Raw genomic sequence first — 22,478 nt, 5'->3', positions numbered from 1 at the left:
CTCTGACAGCAACCCCAGGCCAGCTGACAACAGCAGAGGGCACTCAGGTCTGGACACTGAGCAGACGATTGTCCCTGCTCTGGTTACCTGTTAGATCTGGGCTCCAAACTGGATCTTCTCCTCCCTTCCTCCCTCCCAGTTCCTGGACTGGGGGCGGTCGCTTCTGCCAATAGGAGGCCTTCCAGTCCAGAAGGCTCTGGCAGCCGCCCCATAAAGAGCTCTGGGGGTGTGGAGAGAGGGAAGGGATCAAAATTAGAATCTAGGAGTGGTGACAGCAGCGTCTCCATTAAGCGCTCTCACAGTGGGCCAGGCTTCGTGTGAATTCTCTAGGGGCCCATCAGGACCCCGGTACGACCCCTGCCCCCCACCTCCCTTCGTCCCAGCCTACTCTGACGCAGTGTGACCTTGCCCATCCCTTCCGGGCTCTGCGCCTGTTTCCCCTTTTCAAGGTGAGGCTCCCGGCTGTTTCCCCTTTTCAAGGTGAGGCTCAAAGGCCTTCTCCGGACGCCGCCGGCTGGCGACCGAACCCAGCGCTCCTAAGGCCGGCGGGGAGCGAGCGCCCCGTCAGCGGGTGCGGACCACTCGCGCTGCGTGCGCGCGCCAGAGGAGAGGGCGCGCCTTCGCCTCGGCGCCCTCAGAGGTCCCCGGCGCGCCGGCTCCGCGGGCTGCCGTCCGCGCGCGCCCTGCCCAGGCCCCCGAGCTGACTCGGGATAGGCAGGGGCTGCGGAGGACCCCTGCCCCGGGAGAGGGGCAGACGCCGACCTGGAGGGCCGGGAGCCGACCTCTCTAAGACTTTGCCCTCCAGCCTCAGCTCCTCCCTTTTGCTCGCTCTCCTTGGGGCCCAGCTGGGAGGCTGGGGTTGGATTGCCCGGCACTTCGGGGTCTGAGGGGACGCGGAGTGCTCCGGAGCCGAGCTTCCTCCCCGCATACAGGTGGCGCGTCTGTGCTCCAGGCTCCTGCAGAGTCAACACCGGGGTCGCTGGAGACGGGGAGCGGGACGCGAGGCGGAGCCGGCGCGGAAGCCCCACCCCAGCCTGCGGGGCCGCCCTCCCCTGCCCTCCCCTGCCCTCGCGGGCATGGGGGTGTGGTCCCGAGTTTCTACGGTGGCTTCCAGCTTTGCGTCCAGATCCCGCGAACGTTCCGACACCCGCAGCAGGTTTTTGGGGAACCGGCCCCTGTCACGCGTCACAATTTCCGCAGACTGCCTCCCCCAGAACCTTCTGACACCCTCGGTAACGCCTTCGACCGCGCGACACCCGCCGGAGAACGCTTTTATCATCACCTCCTGGAAGCAAGCTGCTGAACCGCGGCGGGCAGCATGCGGGACTATGACGAGGTGACCGCCTTCCTGGGAGAGTGGGGGCTCTTCCAGCGCCTCATCTTCTTCCTGCTCAGCGCCAGCATCATCCCCAACGGCTTCAATGGCATGTCCGTCGTGTTCCTGGCAGGGACCCCGGAGCACCGCTGCCGGGTGCCGGACACCGTGAACCTGAGCCGCGCCTGGCGCAACCACAGCGTCCCGCGGAGGCTGCAGGACGGCCGCGAGGTGCCTCACAACTGCCGGCGCTACCGGCTCGCGGCGATCGCCAACTTCTCGGCGCTCGGGCTGGAGCCGGGGCGCGACGTGGATCTGGAGCAGCTGGAGCAGGAGAGCTGCCTGGATGGCTGGGAGTTCAGCCAGGACGTCTACCTGTCCACCATCGTGACCGAGGTGGGTGTGTGAGCAACGCTCCGTCTGTGCCAGTCCCCTTCCAGACTCCCCACTCTGGCTGGCCCACCCCTGGGTCATGCTTCTAACACAGGTGTGCAGCCCACGCGAACGGTATGCACGTTAAGCTCGTTCTTGACCTTTCTGTCCAGTATGGATGGGATGGAAAAGGGAGTATTATCACCAACTGTCTTTTCCTTTTAGAGTTTCACAACTGATGAAGTTGTTTCTCAAGAGCCTAGATGCTGCCCTAGAGAGGCCCAGCTCCAGGCTTTCCAGATGTACAGGCTGAGCCAAGTTCTGCACAGGCAGGAAGGAGGGTGTAGGGGACGCTGCTGAGCTCAAGTGCAGACACAAATGGGCAGGTCTGCCTGTTCATGGCCACACAGACTTCTCAAAACATCAGGGGGCCTACTGCTCTGCCGTATGCCTATGGTGAGGCTTGGGGCCCTATCCTGAGGCTCCAGTTTCTCTGGAAAGGAGCATAGGTCCTCCTGATGCCTGCTGGATGCAAAGGAGGCAATAACCATGCCCCCAAGGCACTTTTGAAGAGACAGACACAGATCCTTCTGAGCATAGGGCCCAGTGGTGGACAGGGGCTCCAGCTTATGCCATTAGACCCTGAGCATCCTAAGTGATTTGGTGGTAGGTTTTCCAAGTTTCAGAAGTCAGGATACACACATACTTCACCCCCTGCATTTCCTGCTTTTGCATCTGGTAAGGGCCAGGAGATGCTGGGTCAGGGCACGCTTCCTTCTGAGGAGGGTATCCTCACAGACCAGTTTCCTGCTATTGATTGGGCAGGTAGGATTCCCCAGCTTCTGGACCCTCCTCTGCTCTATGTTCCTCTGAAGAAAACCCCGAGAGTGACCTCTACTATCTCCTTCCCTCAGCACAATGTGACAATCATCAGACACCACGGCTGGCTTTGTGCTGGGCACTAGGCTGTAGACATCTCAGAGCTCAGATGCCCATGGAGCACACTGGCCATGTTACAGAGAGGGCTAACATCAATCCTAGTTGGTAACAGGGTTCTGGAGTCTGAATTCAAACCCTGACTGGCTTTCTCTGTGACATGTGACCCTCTCTGTGGGGATAACAGGGTGAGGAAATACTCCAAGAAGGGGAGATAACATTTGAGCTGAGTCTGGAAATACGAGCAGGACTTATCCAGGCAAAGAACATGGCAGATTCTGGGAATGGAATTCTATAGGTCAGGGTGAGCGGAGCTGAGAAGATGACAAGAAAGGCTAGAAATGCCTGCAGAGCGGCCAGTTCACAGTGGGCCTTGTAGGAAGGTAGAGGAATTGACTTTCTTCTGAGAACAATAGTGTTCTAAGCAAGGTGTAACATGGCCAGATTTGTGTTTTTGGAAAGAGCTCACTATAGCTGCTATAAAAAGCAGGAAGATTAGTGAGAAAGGTATGAGAGTTGCTTTGGCAGAGACTGGTGGCCAACTAGGAGTGGTGGCTGCAGAATCTACAGGACCTGTGGAAAGTGGGCTCAGCCTATGGACCACCTCAGGCTCCCACTGGCATTGGTGCCATGCCTACCTTGGGCCCTAAGGTGGCCATACTTCTTTGATCCACTAACAGGGCCTCCTAGTGCTTGCCCACCCCGTGCCTACAGCCTGGCCCAGGGGGCCAGCTCATCCCACCTCAGTTCCTGGAAGTGTCATCAGCAGCTAATCTGGATCTGGCCCCCCTGGCTGCAGGCCTCCCTGACAGCTGTGGTGACCCGTCTCTTTTCCCTTCCTTGCTGGTTTCATTCACCTCAGGTGTCAGGGTGAGTAGCTATGTACTTGGAGGTACAGGGCAGCTGTGTACCTCCAAGTGCATAGCTACCCTGTACATAGCTACCCGCCTGTGCCCTGCTCACAGAGATGGGGTCTGTGGGCATCTCTGAGGATGGACTTCATCACACACACACCAGGATTTTTTTCACTAGCCTTTCCCTTCCTTGCTTTCTTTTTGGGTGGTGGGAGTAAAGTAAAAGGCAACTGGGCACTGGTGGTTGGGAGGAAGGTGGGAGAAGCCCCAGGGTGACAAGGGTGGGGTCGCTCTCCCCAGAGAATTGGTGACACAGGAGGAGGTCTGGAGTCTGACTGGATTGTTAGTTCTGACTCCTCTGCTAACCACCTGGCTGACTTCAGCATGTTACATACATCACTGCTCAAAGCCCTGCTTTCCTTATCCATAAAAGGGGATACAATCGTATGAAAAGGTGCTCAGCATCACTAATCATTAGGGAAATACAAACACAAATCAAAACCACAATGAGCTATCACCTCATGCCCACTAGGATGGCTGTCATTTTTTTAAAAAACAAGAAAAATCCCCAAAAGCAACAACCCTAAAACAGAAAATAAGCGTTGGCAAGGATGTGGAGAAATTGGAATCCTTGTGCATTGTTAGTGGGAATGTAAAATGGTGCAGGCACTATGAAAAACAGTATAGCGGTTCCTCAAAAAATTAAAAATAGTATTACCATATGACCCAGCAGTACCACTTCTTGATATATATACAAAATAATTGAAAGCGGAGTTTGGAAGAGATATTTGGTACACCCATGTTCATAGCAGCATTATTCACAGTAGCCAAAAAGTGGAAGTAACCCAAGTGTCCATCAGTGGATGAATGGGTAAATGAAATGTGGGTGCATCTGTCTGTGTGTGTATATGCGTATGCGGTAGTTTCCCTCCTCAGGAGCTGTTTGTGAAGTCCGATTTATTTGTCCTGTGCCGTAACTAAGAATCTCTTTTTATTAAACTTTATTTTGAAATAATTTTTGATTTAGAGAAAAGTTGCGAAAATAGCACAGAGAATTCCCATATACCCTTCATCCAGGTCCCCCTAATGTTCACAATTTACATAACCATAATTCATTTATTATGGAAATTCACATAGGTTACAATATTATTAACTACATTTCAAACCTTGTTCAAATTTCACCAGTTTTTCCACTAATGTCCTTTTTCTGTTTTAGGATCCAGTCCAGAATTTTACATTGTATGTGGTTGTCAAGTCTCCTTAGTCTCCTCCAATCTGTGATACTTCCTCAGTCTTTCCTTATCTTGACCTTGACACTTTTTAGGAGTCTATCAGTTATTCTGATGAGTGTTCCTCAATTTGGATTTGTGTGATTTGTCTCACGATGAGATTGAGTCTGTGAGTTTTTGGTAAGGATACCATAGAAGTGATGTTTCCTCAGGACATCATACCAGTGGGTACATGATATTGATAAGGCTTGTTACTGGTGATGTTAACCTTGATCACTTGTTTAAGTTGGTGTCTGCTGGGTTTCCCCATTGTAAAGCTGCTATTTTTTCTTTATAATTAATGACTATCTTGGGGGAGATACTTTGAGACTATACAAATATCCTCTTTCTCCAACTAAAACAACTATTTCTGTGGCATTTGCCTAGTGGTAATTTTTGCATCTTCCACATTCCTTCCAATTTATCAATCAGAATTCTGCAAAGAAGAGCTTCCCCTTCACTCCCACTTATTTATTTATACAATTATTGCTTTATATCAGTACAGACTCACACATACTTATTTTGTCCCATGAGTTATAATCTAATACTCTCCTTATTTATTCTGTTGCTTCAGTTGTGCCAGCTTGACCCAAATTATTTTTCACTTGAAGGATAAAGAATGTAAATGTCAGGGTGAGGTCCTTCGTCTGTCTCTGGAGTCAGGGCTAGAGGTGCCTGTGCTTGGCTCAGGGAGGAGGGGTGCCAGTCACCACAGGAACGGGAGCAGGAACAGGAACGGGTGGAATCTGGCCCAACAGGTTGAAAATGGCGCTTCTGTTGGGGAAGGAAGGGACCCCAAACATCCCAGACCATCTGCTTCTCACTGAGGCCTCCTGCAGCGCTGAGAACAGTCTCCTTGGGCACAGATCCCAGAGGGCAGAGGCCCTGTGTGTGAGGAAGTTCTGAGGCCTCCAGCCCTGAGGCTGAAGGAGCAGGGAGGGCAGCACACGCCCTGCTCTCTGGGGGGCCTCCATTCATCAGAAGGTCCACAGGCTGAGCAGTAGGGGCGAGGCTAGCTTCTGGCTAGGGTCTAGGCGTGGGCTGGCCCCTGCCTCAAACACGTCCTCTTTTCCTACGGAACATCAGGTAGCCTTGACTCCCTTCAGTCCACAACTATGCAGTCACCTCTAAGCCAGGCACCACTTCTGGCCCCATGCTCCAGAGGCCCTGAGAGAGCCTAGTTTCAGTAAGGACCAGCCTTCTCCTTTTTTTTTAAATCCTTGCCCGAAGATATGTTTATTGAGTTTTAGAGGGAGAGGGAGTGAGAGGGGGAGGGAGGGAGGGAGAGAGAGAGAAATATCAATGTGAGAAAGAAATATTGATTGGTTGCCTCTCCTTACACACCCCAATGGAGGATTGAACCCGTAACCTAGGTATGTGCCCTGACTGGGAACTGAACCCACAACCTTTTTGGTGTACGAGATGACGCTCCAGCCAATTGAGCCACCAACCGGGGCAGGACCAGCCTTCTGTGGGTAGCCACCAGTGGCCTGAGGCAGGGCTGCTTCCTCACCAGACTTCTAGCCTTTCCAGCAGCTAGGTGCTTCCTCTAGAAATCCGTGGGTGGAGCTGCTGGTGGTTTTGACTTTAAGCATGAAAGAATCTCCAGCAAAGGGCCTGGACCTTCGGAAGCACTAGCCTTGTGCATCCTTCCTGGGACCTGAGGTCAGGGTATGGATGGACAGAGCAGGACACACTGATTTCTACCCACAATCCAAAGTTAGGAGGTAAGAACATGGGGGCCTCATCTCTGCTAACAGAACATTTATGGGAGGCATTAGGAGCAGCAAATAAGGTAACAATGAGACAGACTGAGCCTGGCATCTGGCTGGTCACCAGGGAGTGCATATGGCAACAAACAGAATGTGCCTCCCCTGGGGCCTGGCTGGGCCCGGCTGGGCTCTGGCAAAGGTGAAGACTTTGAGCAGTAGGCAGGCTTAGGCTGTTTTCTTTCCATCAGGCTTGCAGGCTGTCTTGGGATACTGCTGGCCAGTGTGGAGACTGACAGCTTGGTTATCAGGATAGCCTGAATATTAACCAAGTTCACACTCAGACCTGCCCTTTGGCAGATTCCAAAGGGGGTAAGGTGTGGGGACCTCCGCCTCCCCCCAGCACTAGCAAGACTTTTATTACCAGTCAGTGCTTCAGAAAGATCTTGCTAGAGAACAAATAAAGGAGGCTCAGGGGCACTCCTTAGCTCTGGTCTGAATGTGCTTCCCTGTTTGTTTATCAGCTGTCTCACCCCAAACAGTTTGCCTGTGGCCTCTCAGCTATGTTCCTCCAGACAATGGCCATCAGGATCTCAGAGCATGCCTTTGTCCAGAGACTGCTTCACCTATACCTCCTGCCAAGTTTCTGGATAAACAGACTTTGTCTCTCCCTCCTGGTGGGCAGCAGAACCCTCACACAGAGTCCAAGAGGCAGGTTGTCAAAAAACAAGGCTTTGGCAGGGCTCATCAAAGGAGCTGCAGATGCCTTGGGCCTCTGAAAGGACTATAGTTTGTCCCTTTTGATAAGCCAAATTGGTTTATAGTCAGAGCTAATGCAGGCCTGCCTTATTATCTGAAAACTTGATATAGTTTTAAGCAAGGATCCCCATTTGGAGCAGAATGGTGCAGAGAGAATGGAGGCCCTGGGGAGATGCTAGGTTGACTCACGTGCCCTAGCAATTGGCATAGACAGCCCAAGGCTAGTGGTTTACCAGACTATAGAGAAGGTTCACAGTGGCACAGACCCCATTCCATTCACATTCCCAGAGTGAAGCCTGGTAGAGCTGTGATGGAGTCCATGCTGGGATTCAAGAGTAGAGCCAGGTCCCTGAGTGCTCCTTCTCCTTCCCTCAGGTTCTCCATTGCTATCCCCACCATCCCACTCAAACTCCCTGGGTCTTTCGCTTTGGGTAAACCTCTGATGACCACAGAACTCTTCACTGAGGCCTCTCCACCTATGGTTAATTTTTTTTTTTTTTACCTCAATATGAAGAAAAAAGGACACTGAGAACATTTTAAGGTTTAGCCCACCTGAATCCCCTGAACTCCAAATTGCAGAGGCTTAATTCCTGGTGAATGTAGCCAGCAGATTGGAGGATCCCATCTTCTAATCAGCCCTATTCATATGGTGGCATCTCTACCCCAGGTTCCATAAGTTAAGAATATTGGGACTCTTGTCCCAGCTTGTTTGTAGAGGGGGGCTGGTTGCCCTTGTCCCAGCTCACTTGTAGGGTGGAGGTTCCATGGTGAGAGAGGCTGAAAAGACAGAGGCTACCACCTCCACTCAGCATTCAACTCATAAAATAGGGGTGTCACTCTGAGGGCTGCTTTCTCTGCCCTCAGCTCTGGAGCAGGAGCTCACAGATTTTTGCTCGCGGAAAGGTAGTCCATTAGAACAGACAGCTCTGAAGCTGTTCCTACAGAAAATAACTTCATTTGAAAGAGTGTGCAGAAGTTGAAGAATGAGTGCTGTTGAAAACAGTGTAAATTGTGGTGATAAAGAAGAGGAGGATGGGAGCTCCATTAGAGCAACAAGCTAACCCATAGGTCAGCTAGTTTACCAGTGGCAACCAGAAAAAGAAACAGCTCAGAAGATCCCTTCTAGAGTCAGAACAAACCTTAAAAACTTGCCTGGAAAACTAATCCTGGAAAGGGACTTGAATTAATTGAACTAGACTGTGGGATGATTTATGTGCTAGGGCATTGTTGAAAACTGAAACTATCAGCTGGGTGTGATATCAGCAAAGGCAGACAGCTTAATAGAAAAATCAGGGAAAGAGACAGTCAAAAAGAGCCCTGCTAAAACCATCACCATCCCAGGGTGACTGTCTCTGCATGGGCCCAACACTGTGCCCTCTGAGGAGCAACATCAGAGGCTTCACACTGAAGGAAAACCAGACATCACTAAGAGTTCAGCCAAATCACTAAACAAATCAACAAGCAAATAAAAACAAGCCTCCCTAGGGTGTGGGTGGGGTTCAATGCTCAGAGTTTCCACAATGGATTTCCTAATATGTCCAGTTTAAAAAAAAAAAAATTACAAGACATACAATGAAACAGGAAAATATGATCCATACACAGTGGAAAAAGCAGACAACAGAAACTGAATGAAAGGGCCCAGATGTCATATTAACAAAGACTTCAAAGCAGCATACTTAAAAAAGTAAAAGAAGGTATGATGACAATGTCTCATCAAATGTAGAATACCAATTAAGACATAAAATTAGATTTATGTGTAAAAATTAAGTAGAAGTTCTGGAGTTGAAATATATAGTAACTGAAATTAAAATGCACTAGAGAGCTTTAACAGTATATATGAACAGGCAGGAGAAAGAATCAGCAAACTTGAGGGCAAAACAGTAGAAATTATGCAATCCAAAAAAAGAGAGAGAAAAAAGGGAATGAAGAAAAAATGAACAGGGCCTTAGAGAAATGTGGAACATCATTAAGCACAACGACATATTCAAAATGGGATACTAGGAGGAAAAAAAGAGAAAAACAGAAAAAAATCTAGTCAAAGAAATAATGGCTGAAAACTTTCCAAATTTGATGAAAAACAATCTACACAGGTCAGAGCTCAGCAAACTCCAAGCAGAAAAAACAAAAAGAGTTCCACACACAGACATATCATGGTAAAACTGCTGAACAACAAACACAAAAAGAAAAATTTTAAAGCAGCAAGAAAAATATGACGTCATATACACGGGGTCCCAGTAATATTTACATTTGATTTATCGTCAGAAACAATGGACGCCAGAAGGCAGTAGGATAACATATTCACAGTGCTGAAAGAGAAAATATGTCAACCAAGAATCTTATCTCTAGCAACACTTTCTTTTGAAAATGAAATAAAGATATCCCCAGATACGTAAAAACAGATAATTTTTTGCTAGCAGTACTTCCTTACAATAAATACTAAAGGAAGTTCTTTAGGAATAAAAATTTTTTTAATGCAAAACATGCTCTGAAAACTACAAAACATGTTTGAAAAAAGTCAAGACCTAAATAAATGGAAAGACATCTCATGTTCTGTTCACGAAGCAGAAAACTCAATATTGTTAAGATGGTAACACTCTCCAAGTTGATCTACATATTTAACACAAAAGATGCTCAATATTATTATTACGGAAATGCAAATCAAAACCACATACTTCTGAACATCCATTGGGATGGTTAAAATTAAAAAGATATACAATAGCAAGTGTTTGTAGGAATAGGCAGAAAATGAAATCCTCATTCATTGCTATTGGGATTGTAAAATGGTGCAGCCACTTTAGAAAACAGTTTGGGTGTTCCTCAAAAAGTTGAACATAGATTTACCACATCACTCAGCAATTCCACTACATATATACTGAAAAGAAATAAAAACAAATGTCCATGCAAAATCTTGTACACAAAAGTTTGTAGCAGCATTATTCATAATAGCCAAAAAGTAGAAACAACCTAAATGTCTATCAACCTATGAATGGCTAAATAAAATATGATATTTCCATACAATGGTATATTATTCAACTATAAAAAGGGATAAAGCACTGACACATGCTACAACAACATGGATGAATCTTGAAAACATTATACTAAGTGGAAAATACTAAGTGTACATGATTCTATTTACATTAAATGTCTAGAATAGGAAAGTCCATTGAGACAAGATAGTATATTAGTGGTTGCCAGGTCCTGTGGAAGAGAATGGGAATCAACTGCTAGTGGTATAGGGTTTCTTTCAGGGATGGTGAAAACGTTCTAAAATTAGGTAGTGCTGATGGTTGCACAACTCTGTGAATAATATACTAAAAACCACTGAACTGTACATGTTAAAAGTGAATTTTATGGCATGTAAATCATATGTCAATATGGCTGTTATAAACAAAAATAATTAAATAGCCAGCTTCTTTTTCCCCAACGGTCAAGAAGTTTTCAGCTTCAAATAGCAACTAAGTTGTAGAGAAGAAATTGGGGTGATGTATATTCTATTATTAACTAACTACTACTTCCTAGTTTCCGGTGAATGGAAAATAAGGCTGTGATCGAATGTATTTTTTCACTCTTAAGTGGATTAATGTTAATTTTTCATTTATATTCATCTCTGAGATTAAAGTCCATTTATAGAGGGATTTTATGCCTTATGGTAAAAGCCTTTTGGTCACTGAATACAAAGTTCTTGTTTCTAAGCATCTCTTTTGCTTCGTCAGGTTTAAGTGTAACCTGCTTTGCTTATTCATTCATGCTGTTTGTTCTAAGTTACGGTTTTGCTTAGGACAAAGGTGTGAGGTTGGTAGAAAGGCAATGCCCTTTAATGAGGCCTGTAATGTGTCAGACACTGCATCAGACACTCTCCTTACATTTCTTGTCCAATGCTCACCTTATCCCCACGAAGGAATATTACTGTCTCCTCCTTGAAGATGAAAAGCGGGCCGATAGGGGTGGATGAGTAGCCCAAAGCCACGTAGCCATAAGTGGCAGAACCCAGGGAGCCTGTGCTCTTTGCTCAACATCAGGCTGCCTTCCAAAGTTTTCCATTCTCTGCAGTTCTTTAAGGTCCTTTATGCCTCTGGTAAAGGCTAAAACTTCGACTACTCGGAGAGTTCAAGGTTGAGGATGATTTTCAAAGGACAGAGTGTGACACCACGCGTTTTCCAAACTTATTTTCCGTTACTCCTAATTGTTCAACATTTCATTAGCAATTTGTGAAGCACCCGGCATGTGCCCAGCCTGTGCAAGCATGAGTTATCTCAAATGATTATATGAGTAGGTCCAGGTTTTAGAGCTCTGTCCATGTGGAGGAGAGTGAGGAGGGGGTGCCTCTCTTCTGCTCTAGCCAGAGAGCAAGGGCACAGGGGCCCGACCAGGACTGCTGGGCTAATGCATGCATGTGTGCGTGCCAGATCTGTCCTATAAAGTATGCTTGACCTTGAGCTTTGTGGAGGCAACAACCATGTCTGTTTTGTGCCCCACACAGAGTCTGGCCCAGAGCAGGTGTTCAATGACGGTTGGATAAATGATTAAGCAATTCCCTTTACCAATCCACTAGAACGTGGGCTGCTCACTTCAATGCTCTGTGCTTTCATTTCCTCATTTGTAAGTGGGGATAAAGAGGGTACCCATTTCACATGGCAACTTTGAGACCCCATGAGACAATACAGTCCACACAGCACTCAATACACTGTAGTTGTCATTCCCATTATTACTGTTGGGAAGGATGAGAGGCACATCCTTCTAGGGCAAGAGTGACCTCCCGTCCCCTTTTACTTGGTGACCTGGGTTTTTATTTCTTAAAGCAGAAGTGAAGGCTAGGTAGTCCAGCTACATGGAGCTCACTGTGCTCTGTTGGGGAAATCTTGGTCTGAGACCCTGAGGATGAGAGAAGGGCACAGTAACCCTGGGAGGGCACATCCAGTGGCCCCACTCTGCACTGCTTGTGCCAGTTGGTTCCCACATTCCACTCTCTGTCCAGGGGAGGTGTGTGGGGGTGGGGGTTATGTTTCAGAAATGTTAGTGTTTGACCTGAAAGCACAGGTCCAGAGAAACACCACCTCTGATCTTGTTCTGTAGATGTCTGTGTGTGTGTGTGTGTGTGTGTGTTGCGCGCGCGCGCACACATGCACAGAGACCCAAGGCGCAGATCCACCCCATCAAGGAAAAGATTGTCTCCCACTGAGCCTATGATGTCACTGTTAAACACAGAGAGTTCCTTGGGGCCCTGACTAGTGGGATCCCAAAAAACACCCCTCAAACCCCAAGGGTCTGGGGACAGGCAGGACCTGAACTCCTCAGGCATAGCCCCATGGAGGAAAGGGTTCTTTTTCAGGCTGACAGCTGATTTACTAAACTGCAGCCCCATGAGCAACAGCTGGAACTTTGTCTGCCAATCCTGTGTCCTATTACCAGGCCCTTTGCAGCTTTGCAAAAAGACTCCTTGGGTCCAGCAACTCCTTGAGAGAGGGCCTAGCCCTGGAAGCCAACCACAGGTGGCCCTGAGGTCCAGCTGCCTTTCTCTGCTGGGTATGAGCAGGATCCCTAAAGGTAGATGGCAGCCTGCATGGGCCTGGGGCAGGTGCTGCTGTGCACACATGGACGCCCCCTGTGTAGCATGATATTGACAGGGCTTCTTGAGCCCTTCTTCAAGGAGGGAAGGGGGACCTAGAGTCGTGGCTGCATGACCTCCAATAAGAGAATGATGGAGAGCTGGTCCTTGCTGCGCCCTTCCCAGCACTCCAATCAGAACTTCTTCCCCTGCTCCATTCCCCAGAGAGCAAGATCAACCCACTGCTAGAGCCAACTTCATGGACATGCAACCTGTGCAGTCACGCAGGGCCCATATTCTGATATTAATGTCTTGAAATTCTTAATAATTTTTGAACAAGGGGGTTCCTGCATTTTTAGTTTGCACGGGGCCTTCAAATTAGGTAGCCAGTCCTGCCCACAACCTTTGCTCATGCAATGCCTAAGTCCACACCTAACAGCGTTTCCTGTCTGTCTCTAAGTCTTATCTCTCCTTCTTTAAGGCAGAGTCCTGACAGAAAAAGTTCAAAAAACCAAGGAGAGAGACCACATTATCTTTAGAAGAGCTTTTCTGCTCCCCGGCAGATGGAGTGGTGATGATTGAGATAATGGATACGTTAATACTCCTACCAAGCTTGAGGTCTTCTTGGCTCTGTCCAAGGCTGAAGGCTGTGGTGGAGGCCTCCTGCCCCTAGTCCTGTTGTCACATTCCTTGCTGAAGTATATGGGATGGAAGTTCATTTTGTCCAGCCTTTGGAATTCATGTCCAAAGCAGGAGATGTGTACAAGGTTGTGTTCAGAGACTTGAGTTGGTAACTCACATGCCCTTTTACTTGTTAGGACTTCAGACAAAACCCAGTCTCAGAGCCTCAGTTTATTCTTCTGCAGAATGGGTCACACTCCACATCATGAGGCTTTGGAATCTCGATTGCTAATCTTACTGTGTGTTAGAACAGATCCCAAGCTCTTTTCTGACAGTTTGGCCAGTGAGTTTTGGAAGCGGGTGGCCATTAATTCAGGTGCGTATCCTATCTATCTTTTCCAATCCTTGGACTCACCAGGCCCAGGAATCTGGCCATACAGCTTTGGAGAGTTTGTGAGTTTTCCCCTGAAGCCCATTCAGGGACTGTAGGTGAAGCAACCCTACTTCGGGCATGTTTTCAGATTTCTCCTTGGATTGTGCCTGAAGGATAGAGAGCTGAGTTCCTGGGCCACAGCGTTTTTCTTCGGCAGAGCTATGCTTGAACCATCCCGCCTGCGGCCAGCATCATGGGCACCAAGATAGGCTGCCTCATGAATCTTGCTATTATCTTTAGGATGGGGGTATTCTCAAGGACATTATCCTCAACATCACAGAGTGACCCCTTTTGTGGAACGAAGTGTCTAGGAGGGACTTCTCTCAGTTCTCCATCCTCAGAAAAAGTCAGCTTCTGCAGAACGACTTTGTCCCTGTGTGCACTATGGTCCTGAGCGCTGAGCGGCTGGGGTGCTCAGAGCCTGGTTTCAGGGCCTCCCTGGCAAGTAGGCAGCCCCTGGGTGGGACAGCTGCTGGTCAGTCTGCCCTCAGCTTGGTTATTTGCAGCCCCTTCTCCCCTGTGCTTTCTGTTTGCCCCAATTCCCTTGGCTTTTTGTTTCACACTTTTCTTTTGGATTTGATTTTATACACACCTCTCTCTGCTGCAGAATGAGGTGTGACAGAAATATGTGACTTCATTTTTCAGTCTGTTTTAGGGAAGTTGTGAGCATTGAGAACTGAATTACTTTGAGACAGTCATGAAGCATCACCACCAGCTAGTGGAGCTGGGATGGGAGTGGGGTGAGAGGCAGGGCGTCTTTTCTCTAAACTAGCAATTTTCAACCTTTTTCATCTCACAGCACACATAAACTGATTACTAAAATTCTGCGGCACCCCCAAAAATACATTTTTGGCCGATCTGACCAAAAAAAAGAGGTATAATTTTGTTTCATTTACACCAGATGGCTCTGGTTATGTTGGCTGTTGTCATTTTTTAATTTGACAATCTAAGGGAAAAAAGATCAGTGCCCCTGACTAAATAGTCAGGTACTGCATGTTTTAAAAATTCTTGTGGCAAACAGGTGTGTCAAGGCACACAGCTTAAATCGCTGCTCTAGACTGATCATTTGGCCACACACAACAACCTCCTGACCCACAGCCCCTAAATGCTCATTGGCACCTGCTTATTTTTTAAATAAATGAAAGTTCATTGAACATATGTTGAAATTTTTGCAGCCTCTCTTGAGATTTTGCTGAATTAACTTCAGTCAAGAGCTGGGAGGAACTGGAACTTTGGCTGAAACCCTCATTCTATGTATCAACCAGCAGGGACTTGTTAGGGTTATAGCAACCCATGGGCCCTGGGGAATGGGAGGGCCCCACTTCTGGGAAGGCTGGTAGGAATGAGCGTGGGGTACTGTAGATGGGAGATAAGGTACATATACTCCCTCCAGCTCAGTGGGGCCCGATCCAGGCTTCTGGTGTGAATGGACCATAGGGCACAGGGTTCTCTGGAGGAATCTGCTCAGAGCATATAATCACAGACCCCCTAAGACCACTTATACTTTCAACAAGGCAGAGGAAACTTTAACACCTGGACCAAGTGGCTATTCCCACCATCCTGCCCCTCAGGAGTTTCTAACACCTTCCTTCTGTGCTGTGATGCCTTCTGAAGTAGACATGCCACCTCTGCTTCATACTACTTTGCAGCTGAGGGTCACCAGTCACAGCGATGGCCTCAGCTCACTTCTCACTGTGCGATGTAAGCAGAGCCAGAGGCATCACCCTCCCTTTCAGAAGAGGAAGGGGGTTCTCAGGGAGGACAGTGACTTGCCCCAGGAAAAGGTAGTCAGGAGTCCTCCCCAGTGCTGTGAGGCTTATGCCCTTTGCACAGTGGCTAGCCTACCCTGGTTGCTGGGCTGGGGCTGGGCGTGCTGGCAAGTGGTGCTCACACTTCACGCTGTTTTCCCTGGCAGTGGAACCTGGTGTGTGAGGAAGACTGGAAGACTCCCCTCACCTCCTCCCTGTTCTTCATAGGCGTGCTCCTTGGCTCCTTTGTGTCCGGGCAGCTCTCAGACAGGTAAGGAGGCTAGGAGGGGGGAGAGATGGGATAGGGCCCCTTGTCAATTCCCTGCCTGTCTTGGGGTTGGACTGAATTCAAGGTATTTCCACCCAGAGAAAGAGAGGCCCCTTGGGCCAACAAGCCAGTGACAGGAAGAGCCATGCTGTCTCCTGTTCTTCCTACCCTCCGCCCCGGCTGGGACCCAATGGGAAGTGGAGTCCTCATATTACCAAACCCCTCCAAAAAGTACGCTGCTATCACCACTGCATCCCAACCCATCCCTAAGTCTTGGATGACATCACCTGTCCACAAACAGCCATCAGCCCAGAGTCAGGGCCAGATAGCAAGCAACCGCTTGCTAACTGTGCGCCACTTCTGCTGCAGGTCGGGCCTCTGCCCAGGCACAGGGGCCACAGAACTGTCCTGAAGCTCAGAGTCTGGAGGAGACAACATCACAGCTCCAGGAGAAGTGCCCACTGACCCCTGAATGTTCTGTGGGGACAGAGCAGGAAGGTGGGAGTGCTAAATGGCAGTGCTGGGGAAGACTCCCAGAGGGGTGGCTATGCCTCTCCTAGTTACAAAGCCCACTGGGACCCCAAGCTCAACAGCCTGAGACCTGAGTTTGGAAAATGAGGTGGAAGACTGTTCTGCTCACACCTGTGCTCCATTCCTCCCATTGGTCACTATAACAAAATGTGAAATTAAGACTTAAGCCAACTACAGGATCTCTAATGAACATGGCTGGAAGCTATACGTCCCACAGAGCAGTGGTTCCCAAGTTTGCAAAATTAGACTCACCTGGAAAAATTGTTTTAATCCCAATGTCCAAACTGCATCCCAGACATAAGAATCTCGGGAGGCAGGTGCGGGCACCAGTATTTTTTGAAGGTGATTCCAAGTGCAGCCAAGGTTGAAGACCACTGCCATAGAGGGGATCTTGTTTCTGGGCTGATAGAAGTCCCATGTTACTGATATTAGATGTGCCTGCAATCTGTGCTGTATCTACCCTCTAGAAATGTGCTGGCAGCTTCTACCTGTGGATTGTTCTCAAGTGATTTCCACGTGGCCTTTGCATAAGTTGCTCTGCGCTTTTGAAATATGGAGGTTGAGAATTTCAAAAGATAACTCCTGGGCAGATGGATGCCTGAGGCCACAGCCTGGGAGGATGTGAATGACAGGGAGAAAAGCCTGTCATAGCCCCCCCAAAAAATAAAGTCTACAGAGACACCTGATTCAGCGCTTCCCACATGCCGGAGCTGCAGTGCTGCTGTGACCTACCTGCACGTGCCATGTTCTGTGCTGTTCTGTACTCTACAGGTTTGGCAGGAAGAGCGTCCTCTTTGCAACCATGGCTGTGCAGACTGGCTTCAGCTTCCTGCAGATTTTCTCCGTCAGCTGGGAAATGTTCACCGTGTTATTTGTCATTGTCGGCATGGGCCAGATCTCCAACTATGTGGTCGCCTTCATACTAGGTAGGAATGGCTTCTGACCCTTGGGGCTTCTCCTTCCAACCCTCTGAGAGGCCCAGGAAGAGGGGGCATCAGAAAGAGCACAGGGAGTGCTCTTAGCACAGAAGGAAGCACCTCAACCCATGAGCTGTGCTTCTAAGATGGGATCAGCCTGGGATATGTGTGTGGGAGGGGGACTGTAGCTACAGGTGCTTTGATCCAGCCATGGGCAAGGCAGGCCCTCACTGGGTCCTGAAACGTGGTGGTAGATAAGAGCTCAAGCTGATGGGAACCAGCCACATAATTACTGAGACACATATCAGGAGCATAGGGCTTGGGAGAGACATAAAGTGGGAGGTCTTGGGGAGGGATGGCCTAGGGATGCATGTGATCTGAGCTGTGAAAGCTGCCTGCAGACTTCCTTGAGACTTCTGCCTGGGACAGGGCAAAAGAGTGTTCCTGGCAGCTGTGCATAGCCCATGGAGGGACTTAGGATAGTTGGTGTGACCAGTACACAGGTCGAAGAGGCACATGTCAGACAGGAGATCAGTGCCAGCCCGCCATCGTTGGACAGATAGGCTCTCACCCTGAGTCAGAGCCCACCCCTAGAGCATATCAGCTGTGTGCAGGACTAGCCTCTTTGCTGATAGTAGTCCTGTCTCCTAGCAGCAGCCTTGCTTTTGGAATATCAGGCTCAAGCCAAAAAGACCATGAGGAGGCCCCCAGGGTCCCCACCAGCTTTTCCTGGGAGGAAGTGAGGTGAGCTCCAGGCAGGTGGATCAGGGAGTCCACAGGAGTGGGAGTCCCTAACATGCTCTCTGAGCCCACCTGCTCTCTGAACAGGTAAGAGAAGGGGAGATGAAGGGCACCGCTGGGACAATAGACACCAAATCCCATCAAGTCTAGTGTGATAATATATCCTTATGAGCTTGGTGCTATCCCAGTTTATCCCTATTGTCACAGTGTAATTTTTAGCAGTGCCCCTTTAATGAAAGTCTTCTTGTCTCAAAAGTCTGGATCTGGTAAGATGATTCTGATCCCTTTTAGGAATCTGGATAACTCATTGGATTTGAAGATGCTGTTTTCTTAGTTGAGGATGTGTACGCCCTTTGTCAGGTTGCCAAGATGGAATTATTCAAATTCTACTCCTTTAATCATTTTCGAAGAACCCCTTGCCACGTGCCCAGTCTTGGTGCCTGAAGAGGGGAGGAGGGGAGAGCATGTTGAAGTCACATGAGCCTGGCAGATAGCACCCTCTTCACAGGCTCCAGCAGGAAGGAGGCCTCTCTCTTCCCTGTAGGGGGAAAGAGAGGAACAAGTGTTGTTGTTTTTTTAAGAAAGTCATTTGTGTAGAGGACACAGAGATCTTCAGGACAGCGGTGCTGGAAGCTGGGGATTGGAGGAATTTAGGGCAGAAACAACAACCTCTTAATGTCTGATGGCCCTAAGTACACAGGGTTTGGGGGCACAGCAGAGCCTGTTATTCTCACTGTTGAAATCCCTCAGAATCTCTCTTCCTTGTGGTGATCCTCCCAATACCTGAAAAGTCCAATGTATGGCTCTGCTTGGGCCAGAGACTAAACAGGCCTCCTCCAAACAGAGGGCTCGGCCAGAGGCCAGCACACCCTTGCAGAAGGACATAGGACCATCTGAAGTAGAAGGCAGAGGATTATGGTGAAGCCAGGGAAGCCCTATTATCGGGATTGGGAGCCAGGTGGGGTCTGTGCCAGGCATGGCATCCCTCGGGTTCTGCTGAATGGCCAGCATTGAGACCTGCCTTTCCAGAGGCGCAAGGTGCTTCTGGGGCCATGGAGCCTTCCCAGCATGAGTGAATGAGGCCAAGACAGCCCACCCTAAGCATCCTGCAAGAAAGTCCTGCCCAGCTGGCCCTGACACTACAGCTTATTCCCCTCCCTGCTGCCCATGCTGAGAAGAGGGAGAGGGCCAAGGAGAAAAGAAGGCAATGTACAAGCCAGGATCATGGGCAGGACGCTGGGTGCAGCATTAGCCTGTGCCCCAGGCTGTTGTGGGGTGCTCTGGGAGCCTTCCTGGCTGTAGTTGTACTCAACTGTGCTCTGTGGGAAGCTGTTGACTTTGTGTCCTTGAATGGGATGCTTTGTGTTGGGTTCTGAGGTCTGAACCTTCTTAGGAGAGTCACTGAAAACCAACCAGCCCCCTGGAATGGATGGCTGGGCTCCCTCATCAGCATGTGGGATGCAATGAGGTGACAGGACCAGCACATGGGCACAGCTGTGGCTGGCTTGCCTGCAGCACAGCAGCTCCCTCTGGTGTTTCAGGCTAAAATCATGAATTTCTGGTTTTAACTAAAATAAACCAGTGCTTGGGAACTGGGCTGACAAGTCGTGTCTAGGCCTTCACTTTGCCCTCTGGCTCTAGAGAAGAGTTGGCAAGACTCTACAATGATAATCTCCAGTTTTAAGTCTTCACATTAATTCAAGAAGCTGAGTTGCTCCCATTCTCTACGTGGTGCAGAAATGGATCGTCTCCTTGCTCTGCCTTTTAAAAAGCCTGCCAGAGACATAGGATACAAGAAAAGGGACAAAAGGAGCAGTGCCACTGAAGGGAACATAAAGTGGCTACACCTGGAAGGAGGAATCCTGAATGACACTGGTTTAGGAGGAAAGGACCATTCAGGACCAAGAACACTGACCCTCCCCACACTCTAGCTGCTGTCACAACCTCCTACTGTTTTCCAGAAATGACGCTTTCAACCTGTCCACAGTCTTGTGGATAGACTGCCAGTGGCACCCCTCATAACTAGTTGCTTAAATTTATTTCACACTCTTAACTGCCTCCTGTGTTGACTGATCCATTAATTTAGTATTTTCCCAGTGCTCCTAACATCAGCCTCCTATGCAGTATTTGTTCCAGTATATTGAACTATTTAAAGATCTGTTTCCTTCGATAAGTATGCAACTGATTGCATCTTCCTTTATTACTTTGGCTACCAGGAAGCTCAGGCAAAATGGAGATTTAACTATATCAAGTATACAGCCTTTATCAGCCACATATTTTTTAAATGTTTTTAAATTGAGACATAATTTGTATATCATAATGCCCGCTCTTTTAAAGTTTATTACTCAGTGGTTATTGATATATTTACAGAGTTATACAGCTATCATCTCTATTTAATTCCAGGATGTTTTCATCTCTCCCAAAAGACACCCTGTACCCACTAGCAGCCACTCCCCAGTCCCCTCTTTCCCCACTAATGTACTTTCTGTCTATATGGATTTTTCTATTCTGGACATTTCTGATCAACGGGATAATACAGTATGTGGCCTTTGTGGCTGACTTCCTTCACTTAATGTTTCCAGGGTTGGTCCATGTCGTAGCATGGGGCAATATTCCCTTATAAGAACATACCACACCTCGTTCAGCCATTCATCAGTCTGTGGACATCTGGGTTGCTTCCACTTTGGGGCTATTATAAACAATGTGCTATGAACATTCAAGTACAGGATTTTTGTAGATGTGTGTTTTCAGTACTCTTGGGTATGTACCTAGGAGCGGAATTGCTGGGCCATATTAGTAATGTACGTTTAACCGTTTAAGGAACTGCCACACTGTTTTTCCAAAGTGATCAGTTGCATATTTTTATTCTTTTCTCCAAGACACAACTTTTAACCTTTCTTTATATTTTATTTTAATGCTACCATCATTTTATTACATTTAAATTGTAAGCTGTCTCAAAATCTTCAAGGGATGAAATGGGGTAAAAATACACTTTAAAAGATGCAGGAATTTGCTGAACCCCTTGTTTGTACCGCACTGTGTGAGGGATGAAACAAGGGCTCCCTCCTGTTTCAAGGAGCTCACATCTGGTTGGCAGAGGCCCCCAATGCAGTTACTGCTAAGGACATGGGTCATCGTGGGTGGGGTGCAGATAACTTTTCTGGGTATATACAGAGATAGGAAAGCTTACTTCTAACCAGAATGATCTGTGAATGTTCATAGAGGGGAGATAAGAGGCCCTGAGCAGAAGAATATCTGTTAATTTGAAGAGAATTCTGAGTATTTTCTGGGGAGCAAAGAAAGATTTTGCTGCCTTCCTTTGGGTCTCTTGGTCAGAGGCACTGTACTTTCCATCATTCCTCTAACACCTAGTACATTTCCACTGTTTGACCAAGATAAAGGAATTATCTGTTCCCGAACACCTACCAAATGCCAGACTCTCTACAACTTATAATAATGTACTCTTTCATACATCAGGTCCCATAGTAATAACTTCATAAAGTAGAATTATCAGTCACTTCAGCAGCAAATGACCATCAAGGAGCCTAGGCTCTCTGAACATGCCTGATGGAGGCCACTCCTAACCCAGGGGTTCCTGGGTCCAACACTATATCCTTGCAGCTGCACCATAGTCTTGTTTCTTGACCTGAGTTCTGCTGTAGGCCTCTGTTGGTCATTCATGGAGGGGCAGGTCTTACCTCCATGTGGAATGGATTCAGTGGTTCCTGACTGGATCCATGATCGACTATCACAGAAAGGCCCTGATTGGTGTGGAAGTGAGCCTGGCCCTATCTGAGTCACTCCTTCTTGGAGAGAGTGCTCAGATTCAGTTGGTGGTGACAGGCAGTTGGCAAACACTCTGGCCAGGACATTCCCCTTTGGCTTAGATGTAAGAGTTTTATTCCCAAGAGACATTCAGAGGCCCAACGAGACCAAGGCCAACTAGGCTTTGCCTTGGGAGCAAAAACCTAGGGAGCAGAGGAGGCGAGGACAGTAATATCCAGCCAACAGAGCCCAAAGTCACCACTGTCCCCTGTCTCACTGCCAGCTGAACACATGGAAATTTTGCAGCAGCTTCAGGCCATGAGAAGTCTACAGGAATCAGGACTCCTCTCTTAGTGTTCCTCAGAAGGGGCTGGTTGGTCTCCAGTTGGTTCAAAGACCAGCCCAGGCAAAGAAAATGCAAATCTCCCCTTCTGAAAGGAGATATGGTCTCATCTATGTGTCTCCTCTGGAATCTCAGTTGAAGGACTGCTTGATAGGGCTCGGGCTTTGCCTCAGATAACTTTTTTTCTAGACGTTATCCATAGGTCAACCAGACCAGACTTAAATCCCGGCTGCCCCATTTATCACATATGTGTGAATTTTGGCAATTTGTTCCAACTCTTTAAGTCTCAGTTGATTGCATATAAAATAGAAGTAATAATCTATTATAATTATTCAAAGAAGTAATGCAGGTAA

At 48.2% G+C, this 22,478-nt stretch overlaps 1 protein-coding gene across 1 annotated transcript in view; it reads left to right on the top strand.

The window, feature by feature from the left end:
• Positions 1-1,225: 1,225 nt before the first annotated feature.
• Positions 1,226-22,478, top strand: part of SLC22A4 (solute carrier family 22 member 4) — a 42,510-nt gene continuing 21,257 nt past the window's right edge. The window contains exons 1-3 of the mRNA XM_016197112.2: positions 1,226-1,711; positions 15,728-15,831; positions 17,131-17,285. Coding sequence (XP_016052598.2) covers positions 1,319-1,711; positions 15,728-15,831; positions 17,131-17,285 — 652 coding nt within the window. The 5' untranslated portion in view covers positions 1,226-1,318. The remainder of the gene's footprint in view (positions 1,712-15,727; positions 15,832-17,130; positions 17,286-22,478) is intronic.

This window comes from Miniopterus natalensis, chromosome 4 (genome assembly GCF_054644295.1).
Source record: "Miniopterus natalensis isolate mMinNat1 chromosome 4, mMinNat1.hap1, whole genome shotgun sequence".
Taxonomy (NCBI): Eukaryota; Metazoa; Chordata; class Mammalia; order Chiroptera; family Miniopteridae; genus Miniopterus; species Miniopterus natalensis.
The sequence above is the reverse complement of the archived record's forward strand: the minus strand, read 5'-3'. Positions and strand labels throughout refer to the sequence as shown.